The sequence below is a fragment of the Chlorocebus sabaeus genome, chromosome 26 (assembly GCF_047675955.1).
Source record: "Chlorocebus sabaeus isolate Y175 chromosome 26, mChlSab1.0.hap1, whole genome shotgun sequence".
NCBI lineage: Eukaryota > Metazoa > Chordata > Mammalia > Primates > Cercopithecidae > Chlorocebus > Chlorocebus sabaeus.
The window spans coordinates 27177004-27192040 of NC_132929.1; the positions used below are offsets into that span (position 1 = coordinate 27177004).

Genomic DNA, 15037 nt, shown 5'->3' on the forward strand with positions numbered 1-15037 from the left:
ACCATATTAGGCGTAACTTATTTTGAAAAGACTAAGAAAACATTTCGACTGTGTGCTCATGCCTGTAATCCTAGCACTCTGGGAGGGAGAGGTGGGTGGACTGCCTGAGCTCAGGAGTTTGAGACCAGCGTGGGCAACACAGTGAAGCCCCATCTCTACTAAATACAAAACACAAAAAATTAGCCCAGCATGGAGGGGTGTGCCTGTAGTCCCAGCTACTTGGGAGGCTGAAGCAGGAGAATTGCTTGAACCCGGGAGGCAGAGGTTGCAATGAGTCGAGATCGCTCCACTGTACTCCAGCCTGGGTGACAGAGCAACACTCCGTTTCCAAAAAAAAAAAAAGAAAGAAAGAAAAAGAAAAGAAAACATTTCACACACATACACACAGAGACATTTGCCACACATAAACCAACTGTGGCAAGATGTTAACAACTGTTGAATCAAAGTGAAGAATATAAAAGTATTCACTGTACTATTCTTCCAACCTTTCTCAGTGTTTGAAACTTTACTAAAAACCTGTCGGGAAATAACATGAAGAAAAAACACAAGAAGGCAGGCAAAATTCTAAGTAAGAGAGAATTTCTCCATTTGAGGTAACTGAAATTTATGAAGTTGATGAGGTCATGTAAGACAGTATAAATTGGCCAGGGTGGTGGCTCATGTCTGTAACCCCAGCATTTTTGGAGGCCAAGGCAGGAGGATCGCTTGAACTTAGGAGTTTGGGACCAGCCTGGGAAACAGAGAGACACTGTCTCTACAAAAAATACAAAAATTAGCCAGGAGTGGTGGCACACACCTTGTGGTCCTAGCTACTCAGGAGGCTGAAGTGGTAGGATTGCCTGAGCCCAAGAGATCAAGGCTGCACTCTAGCCTGGGTAAAAGAGCAAGACCCTGTCTCCCTCCACCCAAAACATGGTGTAAATCAAAAACTTAAAATCCTTAATTTCAATCCATATTATAAACAATTCATTCAACAGAAAGAAAAATTGTCCTTTGCAAAAAGAAGTGAAAATCTAAAGATAAAATGCATGGACATTCTGGTAATGTTCTATTATAATAAATATGAATGCTAAATAATGCTTTAAATTGTTCTTTCTTTCCAGTTCCTGGATGACCATCCTGGTTTTGTGATAAAAATGAAATAAATCATATAAAATAGGATTTGTGAATCAGCAATCCTATAAAACACTACATCGCCTATGTGACTATGTAGTAATCTTGCTCAAAGTGTTAAACCTAAATCTTATGAACAAATATTCAGACTGTGAGACATTTTGAAAGAAAACTGAGAGACAACTTTTTGAGACTGACAGATTGTTTTTTTGACAGTTGAGAAAGGGACTGTTCTAGATTGGAGGAATTTAAAGAAAATAATCTGCATTTAAGACAGGAATCTATATTTGCATATGAACTATATATTACATGATATTATTTTATCCATGTTCCTCACATGCAATAACAGTATTACAGTTATGGAAGCAAATTCCCTTTTTACTAAAAGATATATTCTTAAATATTTAGGAGGTGAAAGGTAATGTAATCAACAGCTTTACTTTCAAATGGTTCCGCCAAAACTAAGGGAGGAGGCAGCAAAGACATATCTATACAGGCAGAGATGGGAGAACAAAAGAATAAATGACAAGATGTTAATATGTGGTAAATCTGGATAAGTGGTATATAGATATTTGCTGTACTATTTTTTCAACTTTCTTGTAGTTTCAAAAAATTTTTTGAAAAAAAGGTGAAGAGGACAAGTCCTAATAATATAAAATTATTTGCATTTAGTAATCTGTTTGGTCAACTTAAATGTTATATTTACATGCAGTAACTAAAAATGCATGATGTTAAACATTTTTAAGAAAATTGTTTTTAAAATAATATGTAGGTAAGTTAGGATGAGCATGAATAAAATTAGTGATGGTTAGTAAAGAAGCTGGGGAAGACCAGGGCCCAGTGGCTGCAAGAACATATCCAGTCCTTAGGCTCAAATGATGTGACAGAATGCTCATCCTCTGTGATCCTATTCTATCTAATTAGGATAGTGTACACAGTTAGAAAGCCAAAGTTTCTAAAATGTATTGAATTTACTGCAGACTATCACGAGTTGCATTTTGTTTTGAAGTTAAATTTTTACCACAGTAATTCAAGAAAAGGTCCTTTTAAGAAGGTTAAAATTTCATAAAAATCTAAAACCATAAACATTTTGAAAACAAGTTAATGTATAAAGACATTCTTAGAATACAATTAAGATATTAGATCAGAACGGATAATATAAGCAAAATAACATTTAATCAGATGGCAAAGCACTGTCTAATAGAAATATAATGCAGACCAAAAATGCAAGACATGTTAAGCAATTTTAGATATTTCAGTAGCCATGTTTCAGAAGGTAAAATGAAACAGGTAATATTAATTTTAATAATATACTTTATTTGACTCAACATATACAAAACAGTATTTCAACAAGTAATCAATATGAAATAAAATTATTAATGAAATAGTTTTCATTATTTTTTATACTAAGTCTTAGAAATTCAGTGTGTATTTTACAGCATATCTCAGTTTGGACCAGCCACATTTCAAGTGCTCAAACAGCTAATACGGGGCTAGTGGCTACTCTATAAAACAACACATATCTCGAGTCACCACTGAAGATCACCCTTTTAGAATTCTATTTACTAAATACTGTATTTACATACAGAAACATTTAAAACTAAAAGCCCCTTCACTCTGAAGCAACAGACCTCCAGTTCAATAACATACAATTATAATTTTATATAAAACTTTATATAGTTCTGAGCAATGTAATATAAAATTTATAGCCTTTCTCATAAATTTCCATGCAGAAGGAAAACATATTGCCTTTAAAACAGAAGCTCACAAATATGTGTGCCAACAAAGAACCTGCCTCAAAATACTTCTCAGCCACATAGGGGAAAAAGGGAAAAGAAAATATTCAAGTTAGAAGGAAAAGTGTTTTCCTTAGTATAGGACAAGAAAGTCTACAAGGGTAGAAAACTCGATATGCTGAGATATAAGAAAAACTTTGTAAAAATATATTTAGAGGAGGTTATAAAGAAGAGTTGGGAAGATTTAAACTGTAAAGTGAGGGAAATTACACTAATTTACCAGGCTGCCACCACTTGTGACATCAGGTACAGTTAAAGCTCTAATTTACTGGGAAACCTGGTTATAGACTAGACAAAGATGCTCAGAAATAGTTACTGAAGTTAATACCCTGAGAATCACATAGTCCCAATTCAAAAAACGGTACTCTATATTGTATCTCTATTCCAATTAAGTATTTTAAAGTCAACATGAAATAATAAAATAAAAAATAGGTTATAAAAGTAGTTCCACTTTTCTATTTATTTACCTCACTTCAATATATTTATGGAAAATAAAACTTTATCCTTTACCTGTGGCAGGGTTGATGCTTGCTGCAATATGAAAATGACAGAGTGCATTTGCATGGTGGGAAATGTGTCTTTGAACTTCATGCATTGCTGTCTGGTCAGGCATTAATTCAGCGTGAGTTACAAGAACAGATGACCTCCTCTGTCCTTTCCTTAAATTTTTCAAATGGTGTATTGTCTAAAATAGAAAAATAGCTGCTGAGCCCAACTCTTGAAGGTCTAATAATGCCAACCAAAATACTCTTAATTATTAAAAGGTTTCAGATTTTTTTCTCCATAAAAACCTGATCATTTTAAAGGGAACTTTTTAAATTACAGTAGAACTATTTTGGATGTATTCTCTACAGTTCTTTTTTTTTTTTTTTTTTTTTGAGATGGAGTCTGGCTCTGTCGCCCAGGCTGGAGTGCAGTGGCCGGATCTCAGCTCACTGCAAGCTCCGCCTTCCGGGTTTACGCCATTCTCCTGCCTCAGCCTCCCGAGTAGCTGGGACTACAGGCGCCCGCCACCTCGCCCGGCTAGTTTTTTTGTATTTTTTAGTAGAGACAGGGTTTCACCGTGTTTGCCAGGATGGTCTCCATCTCCTGACCTCGTGATCCGCCCGTCTCGGCCTCCCAAAGTGCTGGGATTACAGGCTTGAGTCTACAGTTCTTGTAAACTTTTAGTTGGAGGCAAAAAGTAGTGTGCAAAAATACGTATTCATGTTATCTACAAAACATGAATAAAAATTCCCGTTAATATTAGAAGATCCAAAGATTTTTTTTTTTCAGGATATCCTAGTACTGAGACAGAATTTTCTAGTCATAATAGTAAAAAAAAATTCCTGAGTCTTCCTACCAGGAAGAATATTGCCTCCCCAATATTGCCTCTCACTTAGAATGAAACAGTCAGCTAAATAATCAAATTCATGATATCGATTATAAAGAAAAAAACAGGGTATGAAAATACAGAATAACAAGGGGAACCTACCCAGATAGGAGTAGACAAGGAAAGACCTCATTAAAGTGTTGACCTTTAATTTGTTTAAATTGTTTTAAACAATTTGCAAATTGGATTTGTTTAAACTGAGATAAATCTATATGATTAAAATTCTTCATTAGCATGCATGATCATGTGGACTACTTTAGACATGGGGCCATGTCATCCTTGGCATTATCTTTTTTCTCCATGTCACGGCCCCACCTGGCAGTAATTCCTTATTCTGTAACTTAACCCACTCCCAAGACCACGTTTCATAATAACTTTCTATTCTTTTCCTTTGTTCTCCACATTCAATTAAATAAAGTATAAAATGTTATCAATTCTTTCTTCATTAAAGTAACATATCTGGTATATCCTCTCAATTTCTACAGCCCTTCTCATTTTACCTATGGAAAATAGTATCAGGTCAATGGCGTGTGCCCCACCTCTGCTCTCCCACTACGGAGTTGCTTATTGCTTTGATAACAGGGTTGAGATGGACATTAGAGACCCCCTGGTCCAAACTGCCTATCAAATTATTTTCACTGGATCTTTGACATTTACCATTATTTTAAATTAGACTGACAAGACTGATCTAAGACTGGCTATTTTCTCCTAGAAACAAAAAATATAACTTAAGAATATATACAATTATATAGACCTAACAGTTAGGAGTTCCATAGGAAAGGATAGGATGTCAGAAAGCAAAGTGACTTGTAAGTCAGACACTTATGCTTTTTCTTTTAAAAACTATCTTAACATATTAATAATATTACTAAAAGACAGTAAAAACTTGTCAAATCACTGGTTACATATTTACTCATATTTCTGTTCTATTTTACATGGCAATAATTCAATTTAACAAACACTTGAAAAGCAATATATCAGGTACTATGGAGGATACAAAGATGTCTAAAAGCCCTTAGTTTCCAAAGGCTCATATATAATTTGAAAATAAAATACGTTACATAAGTGTAAGTAAATGATCATAAATATCTAGTTAAAAATTAAGCACTTTGTCCTACTAAATATCAGTATCAAAATAAAAGATAACTGTTTTGCCGTCTGCTTTTAATTTCACTTACATTTTAAATATTGAAAAAAATGTAACAATAGCGCCCAATCACAGGCAGTGATATAGTTTGGATACCTGACCCTGCCTAAATCTCATGTTGAATTGTAATCCCCATTGCTGGAGGTAGAGCCTGGTGGGAGATGTTTGGGTCATGAGGCGGATCCCTCATGGCTTTGTGTTGGTATTGTCTTTGCAATAGCGAGTGAATGGTCATTTAAAAGTTGGTGGCACCTCCCCCCCAATTTTTCTTGCTCCTGTTTTTATACCATGTGATGTGCTGGCTCCTGCTTCAACTTCTGCCATGGGTAAAAGCTCCCTGTGGCCTCCCTAGAAGCCAACCAGATTCTGGTGCCATGTTTCCTATAGAACCAAGAGGCAATTAAACCTCTTTTCATTATAAATCGCCCAGTTTCAGACGTTTCTTCATAGCAGTGCAAGAATGGCCTAATGTAGACAACATCTGAGGAGGCCTGCTTCATACAAAACTTTTAAGGACCACATCCTTAACCTGTCAAAGTTGTACAATATTTCTGCTTGGTAAAATGGCAAAGCCACTTTGACTATGCAAGCTTTAAACTGTTAATGTAAATATATAAAGTAAAAGTATAGTCAATAATGTAGAGTGTAACAAATTAAGCATAAAAAGTTATAAAATATTACTGCATAATATGATCTCAATCTTATAAAGAAAAATACACATATTCACATGACTAGAATAGTTGAATTATAAATTCCATTATTTCTTCTCCTTTTCTTAATCCAATTCTAGCATACATTATTTGAATAAAAAAGTCACAAGAAAAATAGTAAACTAAGTTTACTATAATACATTTCTGACAATTTAAAACATGCATATATCTCATTGTATTACCTAATCATATGGGACACAATCATTTGTGCTATATGTTATAATCTAATTTCTTATAAAGCACTTTTATTTCATACTGTATTTAAAAATTAGAAAAATTACTTCATTTTCAAAATATTCAATCATGGAAACTCCAAAGAAGTTCAGTTGTGTCTAATATCTTAATAAACATCTTTATTCTTAAGGAACAAAATAGTCATTTTTAACTAGAACAATAAAATTTTAATCTTTATGAAACAAAAGCAAAATATTTTTAATTACAACTAATTTCAAGGACCTTTACATATTTTACTAATACTTACTCCTATAGATTTTCACATCTGACATGCAAAAGAATTAAAACAATATTATCTAGAACTTGAGCATAAAATATCAATTTAAAAAAAATTTTAATAATATTTACCTATACAACATGTCTGAGATCATTAATTTCTGCATCTGGCTTCTTAGTGGAATAAATAAGTAGTCTTACAAGCATAAATGAGAGTTTATTGCTGTTAATTTCACTCATTACATGTACCATGTGTGCCATCTGCATATTAGTTTATAAATTTCCACCAGGCTCACATTATCTTCAAAATTCATTTACCATTTTAAATAATATAATACCTCAAGAGCATGCTGTATTCTGTCTTTGTGTCTTCCAGCATGAGAAAGGTTGCTGGCAATGCTGGAAGTGGTAGTCTCACAAATCTGCTCACCCAAAAGACAGTCTTCTGGTAATAAAGTTTCTGCCCAGAGCCGGCACACACCATCATGACATGAAGTTAATAACACATTACAGACAGAACCCCTAACAACAAAGAGAAATAAATAAAGGTTAACGTGAATATCAATCCCATCAATTAATTAATATTTTGGTTCTTCATGCATAAAGTTAACATTAGTGCAAAACACGATGGAAAAAAGGAATCAATCAAAGACCTTGAAATCATATACAGTATCACTGTGAACATCATAAGAACCGGGAAATTGTTTTGAAAAAAGAACTAGAAATTACTGCTAGATTATACATTCAGGTTCTAGAGGATTATTAGTATCTCCTAAACAAAATATACAAACTAAACAGCAAAAGAAAACCTAATCATTGCAAATTACAGAATGACCATAATAAAAGATCATTAAATGTAATTAAACTATCTGGCTTATGGCAGTAGTTTCACTTTACATCATCCTTCCTATAACCCAAACAGTTACAAATAAATAATTCTCTTCATCATAAAACTGTAAGGAGAATATCATTTCAAACTATAAATCCATTTCCATTAAGTTAAAATAAGCAAAAATGGCACGGCATGGAGCAACGAAAGTAACTTACCTCTTGGTTACAAAGGAACAAAAAAAATCATTCTCCCTTTAAAAAAATGCTCACATAAAATCTAAGTCAAAAGTATTCTGCAAATAGATGCAGATGACTTAACTAGAATAGACTTTTTATTTAGATTCAAAAAGTATATAAATTTCCCATGTTATCATTTACTGAGCATCTCTACAATGTGTGCTATATTTCCTATCAGGAATAAATAGTAGGCGAAATAACCCTCCCTCAAGAACACACTAGATTTTTTTTTTTTTTTTTTTGAGACAGAGTCTTGCTCTGTCGCCCGGACTGGAGTGCAGTGGCCAGATCTCAGCTCACTGCAAGCTCCGCCTCCCAGGTTTATGCCATTCTCCTGCCTCAGCCTCCCGAGTAGCTGGGACTACAGGCACCCGCTACCTCACCCAGCTAGTTTTTTGTATTTTTTAGTAGAGACGGGGTTTCACTGTGTTAGCCAGGATGGTCTCGATCTCCTGACCTCGTGATCCGCCCATCTCAGTCTCCCAAACTGCTGGGATTACAGGCTTGAGCCACCGCGCCCGGCCAAGAACACACTAGATTTCTAAGCAAGCTTCTGAGTGCCCAACAGCTTTCTTAGACCTCTATAAAATAATCATTTGTATAAGCTGTTTTGCAGTTTATTTAATCTTCTAAATACCGTTAAGAGGTGCCACAACGATGAGGAAAAAATGTATAAGAAAAAATTCTTTGAGAAACTTCTATTGACAGCCCTCAGATTGAAAAAAAAAAAAGTACAACCTGGCCACTTTCTTCAGACTACATTATATGCTTTAACACCATATATATAATTGACAGTTTTATACTGATATATTTCCCTTCAGTGTGTGCTCTCCTGTTATTTGCAAACATTTTCTTGCTAGGATCTGCTAGTACCACAGCTACTACTAACAATTTCATTGCCTGGACACAAACTATGTGCAAAGGCCTGTACTAAGCACTTCCCACCCACAAACTACATTTTAGTTTCACAACAACTCTCTGAGGTAGGTACTATTACTACCCTCATTCTACAGAGAAAAACTGAGGCATAGACAGCTTAAGAAATTTAGTCAAAAACTCATGAAGCTAACGGGATTTGATTTCAGGCAGCTTGATGCCACAGCCTATGCTATTAATTGCCACCATGTAAATAAACTAAAAGGACTTTACTTTCATTATTTTTATAAACATAAAAGGATACAAACTAAAGTTGTATGATTCATTCATCTAACCTGGGCATATACTTGCTAGTTTTACGCCATGAAAAACCTGTCACAGCTCGGGGATGTGCCAAGTAAACAAAGGAAAATTGAGTAGAGGACTGTCTCCTTTTCACTTCATGATGATCCTGAGGTATAATTGAAGACTTCCAACCAGTCATAGGATACCACACTTTCAAAAGACAATCATCCTGAAAAATATATAGGTCAATATAATTTGTACATACACAATTCAAAATTTAAGTGGTTTGAAGAGGTTTTAAAAATTAAGCTATATCTAAAAATTAAAAAGTGACTTATACATAATACAAAACTTATCTTACAATTACGTTTATTAAAGAATACTATTCTTGAAAAATAAATGAACCTATTCATTATCAGTCTTTTCTGTGTGATAGTGTTTTTCAAATGCAGACTTATGCCAAATTTCCCCATTTAGACATAAATTGGTTAGTGCAGAGAAAAGATTCTGATTCCAGGCCCTTGGATAAGTTAGTTAAGAAAGAATTAGAAAGATTCATGCTATCTTTTCAGTAATTGTTATCCCTTCCTTTTTGAAGTGGTCTATCACAGTGAAACCCTTCACCCTTCACCTCATGAATATGAATTGTTTCTTGCTCTAAATCAGGAGTCCGCAAACTTTTCTGCAAAGGGCCAGATGGTAAGTAAGTTAGGCTTTGTGGGCTACACATGTCTATGACAGAGATTCTTCTTTTTTTCTTAAAACCCTTTAAAAAGGTAAAAAAAACTTTCTTAGCTCTTGGATCACAGTTCTGCGGTCTCTACTCTACGTGATGAGAAAGCATGCAGGTAGCTGCCAGGAACCACCTCTATGTCCACTTAAAATATTTACAGGTGTAACAACAGGCACTGACTTAATCATTTTACTTAGTTCTAACAATTTAGTTAAAGGCTAAATAACTGTATTTTAACAAACTATCTTTTATAGTGCTTTATAATCAATAATAAAAACTGCATTAAAGGGAAATAATAACTGTTATCACTTATGCAAAAATATAACCTCTGAGAAATTTTGAAATTATGTATTCCTGAAAAGTATGCATTGGTCCAAATATTTTCATCTGGACTAGACAGACAATTCTGTTTTTTCCATCTTGGTACTCATTCTCAATTTATGCTGCATAATGAAACATACATTTCCATTAATGTCTCATTTTTTTGGATATTTTAATTATACAGCAAACCTTTTAAATGCTTGCCCTCAGACAGCCACTTAACAATGTACTAGTTGCTTTCCTCCAAGTGTCTTCTTCAGCATAGCATCATTTTCACATAATCAAATTTACAGCACATTCTATGCAGTGGTTTCAGACTATGTAACACAGAAATTCTAGAGGTACCTGAGAGCCCCTCAAAAGTCACAATGGAAATACAAACAGCCCCACGAGCAGGTGATACTCTAGCCCTTCTCCCACTCCCACCAAGCTCCCCTCAAATGAAGCAGTCCCTCTTTCATCTGTTATTGTCTACAACTGTAAAACCACAACAAAATTAATCACTGATAACAGAAAGATATCTAGAAAATTCCCAAATATTTAAAAACTAAAAACTTCAAAATTACAGGGGAAATTTTTAAATATGTTGAAAATATGAATGAAAATGAAAGTACAACATATCAAAATGGGAGAGTAGTAGTTACCTGAGTGCATGGGGGAAACTCCTAGCTTTTTTTTTAAGTTCACTTTTGTTTAGTGTTTTTGTGTTATTTATTTAATTTCCATAGGTTTTGGGGGAACAGGTGGTGTTTGGTTACATGAATAAGTTCTTCAGTGGTGATTTGTGGGATTTTGGTGCACCCATCGCCCAAGCAGTATACATTGTATCCAATTTGTAGTCTTTTATCCCTCACCCTCCTCCCACCCTTCCTCCCTAGTCCCCAAAGTCCACTGTATCATTCTTATGCCTCTGCATCCTCATAGCTTAGCTCCCACTTATGAGTGAGAATATACGATGTTTGGTTTTCCATTCCTGAGTTACTTTACTTAGACTAATGGTCTCCAATTCCATCCAGGTTGCTGCGAATGTCATTATTGCATTCCTTTTTATGGCTAAATAGCATTCCACGGTGTGTGTGTGTGTGTGTGTGTGTGTGTATATATGTATATATATCACAATTTCTTTATCCACTCATTGACTGATGGGCATGTGGGCTGGTTCTATATTTTTGCAGCTGCAAATTGTGCTGCTATAAACACGTGTGTGCAAGTATCTGTTTCATATAATGACTTCTTTTCCTCTGGATACCCAGTAGTGGATAGCTGGATCAAATGGTAGTTCTACTTTTGTTCTTTAAGGAATTTCCACACTGTTTTCCATAGTGGTTATACTAGTTTACACTCCTAACATCAGTGTAAAAGTGTTCCCTTTGTATCGCATCCCCACCAACATCTATTATTTCTTGGTTTTTTGGTTATGGCCATTCTTGCAGGAGTAAGGTGGTATCGCATTGCAGTTTTGGTTTGCATTTCCCTGATCATTAGTAATGCTGAGCATTTTTTCATATGTTTGTTGGCCATTTGTATATTTTCCTTGCAGAATTGTCTATTGATGTCTTCAGTCCATTTTCTGATGGGATTGTTTCGTTTTTTCTTGCTAATTTGTTTGAGTTCCTTACAGATTCTGGATATTAGTCCTTTGTCGGATGTATAGATTGTGAAGATTTTCTCCCACTCTGTGGGTTGTCTGTTTACTCTGCTGTTTCATTTACTGTGCAAAAACTTCAGGAAAGGATATGACAAAAAAAAAAGGAAACCACAGACCAATATCCCTGATGAATATAGATGCAAAAATCCTTAACAAAATACTAGCTAACCGAATCCAACAGCATATCAAAAAGATTATCTACCATGATCAAGTAAGTTTCATACGAGGGTTGCAGGGATGGTTTAACATTCGCAAGTCAATACATATGATACACCACATAAACAGAATTAGAAAGAAAATCACATGGTCATCTCAACAGATGCAGAAAAAGCACTTGACAAAATCCAGCATCCCTTTATCATTACAAACCTCAGCAAAATCAGCATACAAGGGACAACCCTTCCCCTCAAGAAATCTCGTCCTAGCCCTTGAAAAACCCAGTTTTTCACTCAAAGGCATAATCTTCTCTCAAAGAAAATGCTGCATTTTTAATTATAAATTGACAACTTATAATTGTATAAATTTACAGAGTATGAAGTGATGTTATAATTCACAAATATAACACGATAATTACATCAAGCTAATTGACATATCCATCACCTCAAATACTTAACATTTTTTATGGTGAGAAGACTTGAAATTTACTCTTAGCAATTTAAAAATATACAATATTCTATTACTAACTATATTCACCATACTTCACAAAAGAACTCAAAAGAAGAAAAGATATATTTCGTATTTTGAAGAAAACAGGATACTTTACTTGCAAATTTTACAAAATAACCAAGTGTCATTTTTTAAAGTGTTCCAATACAAACTTTTTGAACATAAACAAATAAAATTTCAGCAAACATCTCCTAGTAAGCAAACCAGAGAAAACCAATTCTTGAACTAAAGATTTAATCAGGTATGTCTTGTGGGGGAAAAAAGGCTCTTTAGTAAGTAAGGTTTTATTTTAAGCTCAGATAGAAATTTAAAATACTCTTAAGCCTAAGAAAAATTTAATTTACCACATTTGTAAAAAATAGATCTTACTAGCCAAAGTCCTCAATGAACTGTAATATTAAAAATCCTGGAAGTAATTGAATTTGAGTCTCACAACACCTGAAATAAAATCCTGTCATGTGTAGCAGAGGCGGTGGAAAATGCCTTCTAGTGGGAGATCCACACAGTGACCATCTGTTTTATCAACTCAAATTTGGCTTTATTAACAGAAGCAGAACAAATTGTACCCAAAAAAAAAAAAACTGCCCAACATTCCAAAGTTACTTTCTGTTCTTTTTATCAGGATAATCTTAATCAGATGTGGTATATTCTCAAAAATGTGAGAAAATAGTTTTTTTAATCCAAGACACATTTGCTCAACCTCCATAGGATCCTCACCAGAAAAGCATTCTTATCTTTCCATAAGAATTATGAAACACTTAACTCTTAGGATAACTGAATATAAACAGCTTAGGGAGACGTGACTAACACAATGAAAAAAACACTCATCTAGAAAATAAAATTTTTGTGGACATTTTGACAGTCCATATGTCTCTTTTAGGGAAGGGTAGGCATCCTGTAGTTTGTATCAGGCTACTATTCTTAATTCAATCCTAATTACATATATTTTAATATTTTTCATAAGAACCAATTATTATACATTTGATTATGTCCAGATACAGATTAAAGTGCCAAATTTCACCCTAAGCAAACTCAAAGGTTTTCCAACCATTCTCAGGATTAAAAACAAAATCAGTCCTCAACATACTAATAGATAATGATGATGTGCCATAAACTGCCTGTACAACTATGAAACAGTTACAAGATTCATTCAAACAACAAGTATTTATTGAACGAAGCTACTGTGTGAATGGCTGGGGATATAGCTGGGGCAGAGGAAGACACGGAAATAATAAAATATATTTCCTCATCCCACAGAGCTTATTCTCTAGGAAGGCAGGCAACATTAAGTAAGGATATAAATTATTGTTTTAATTACAATTGTGATAAGCACTATAAGAAAGAAGCAGAGGGCACCAGGAAAGTATTTAATTAGGAGACTTGACCTTGCCTGGGAGATCAGAGGTTTCCTTAAGGAAGTGGTATTTAAACTGAGAGTTGAAGGATACATAAAAGATGACCAGGCAAAGAAGCAGGAAGGCTGGGTATTCTAGGTATTCCCTAAACAGAGAGAACAGCACACAAAAAGACCTGGAAGCAGGAAAGAGCCTGGCATATTCAAGGCCTCGAAAGGACATCAGTGTGGTGGGCATTAAGGTGGGAATGAAGCTGGAGAGGCACAGAAGGGTCAGATCATACAGCAGAGCCTCGCAGGCCATGGTAAAGATCATAATCTTCATTTTAGGAGCAACAGGAGTCATTAAAGGGTGGTGAAAAGAAAAACGGCATGTTCAGGTGGCTGGCTCCTGTGGGCAGACCGATCAGAGGACGTTTGCAGGACATCACTTAAGGGACTACTGTAAAGGTCCGCAGCCCTGAAGATGCTGACACAGGCAGTGGCAGTGGAGGGCAGAGATGTGAACTTCATCCCTTTTTAAAAACCTTAGCTGCTTCTGTGATCACTAAGATCATTAATTAAAACTTTATGATTCCACAAAAGTTTCTTTGCTTTAATTTATGCAGTTAGGCCTGTACTCTCTACAGATGTTCAAACTGTTCTCCCATATGTTCTAGGTCATTTGACAAAATTAATTGACATTCCCTCCTTGAACCTTTTCTCTTGGCTTCTCTAATGTCACATTCTCCTGGTTTTCCTTCTATTTTTAGTGGCTACTCCTTCCCAGCATCCTTTGTAGGCATCTCCCCTCTCCATCATTTCTTAGTGTTTGAGGATCCTGGGATTTGATCCTGAGTCCCATTCTCTTCTCTAACACACATTTTCTCCCTAACTTCATCCAGACCCATAACTTTAAATACCACCTTTAGATAAAGAATTCAAATTGCCAGAGAACTCCTGACTCTCTTATCCTATCTGATATCTTAACCCAGATGCATCTCAAACTTTAGTCTAACCACTACACTTTAGCTTTCTGTTGTTCTTTAACAAGCCCTGTTAATTCCTATTTCAGAGCATTTGCACTTGGTGTTTGTTCCCTTGGCCAAAACCCTCTTTCCCCTGAACTTCAGTTGTCCCCTTCGTAGTATTCAATTCTCAGTTTAAAGGTATCTCCTCAGCAAAGCTTTCTCTAAAGATCACCCACTCTAATAGACACCCAGTCACACTACCACATTATCCTGTCTTAATTTTCTGGATAGCACTTGTTAATACTTGATTTTTTTTCTGTTTTTCCTCACCAGAAGTTAAGTCTTGTAAGAACAAACGCCTTGTCTGTCATCTTCATCATAAGATTGCCAGCACACACAACAGTTCAGGATATATGGTAGTGTTCAAAAGAATATCTGCTAAACATGTGAATGAAGGTTAATTTCATATATAATTTCAAATCAATTTTTCCTCCAAAATGCACTATCAATTTTATATATATAAAGTCTATCATGATATGAATACGACA

At 34.9% G+C, this 15037-nt stretch overlaps 1 protein-coding gene across 5 annotated transcripts in view; it reads right to left on the reverse strand.

The window, feature by feature from the left end:
* DMXL2 (Dmx like 2) overlaps positions 1-15037 on the reverse strand; it is a 179775-nt gene that overhangs the window by 103577 nt on the left and 61161 nt on the right. For all 5 annotated transcript variants that reach the window (XM_008016606.3, XM_008016604.3, XM_008016605.3 and 2 more), the window contains exons 7-9: positions 8868-9046; positions 6927-7110; positions 3420-3594 (exon numbers count right to left, since the gene is read on the reverse strand). In XM_008016606.3, the coding sequence (XP_008014797.2) occupies positions 3420-3594; positions 6927-7110; positions 8868-9046 (538 nt within the window). The remainder of the gene's footprint in view (positions 1-3419; positions 3595-6926; positions 7111-8867; positions 9047-15037) is intronic.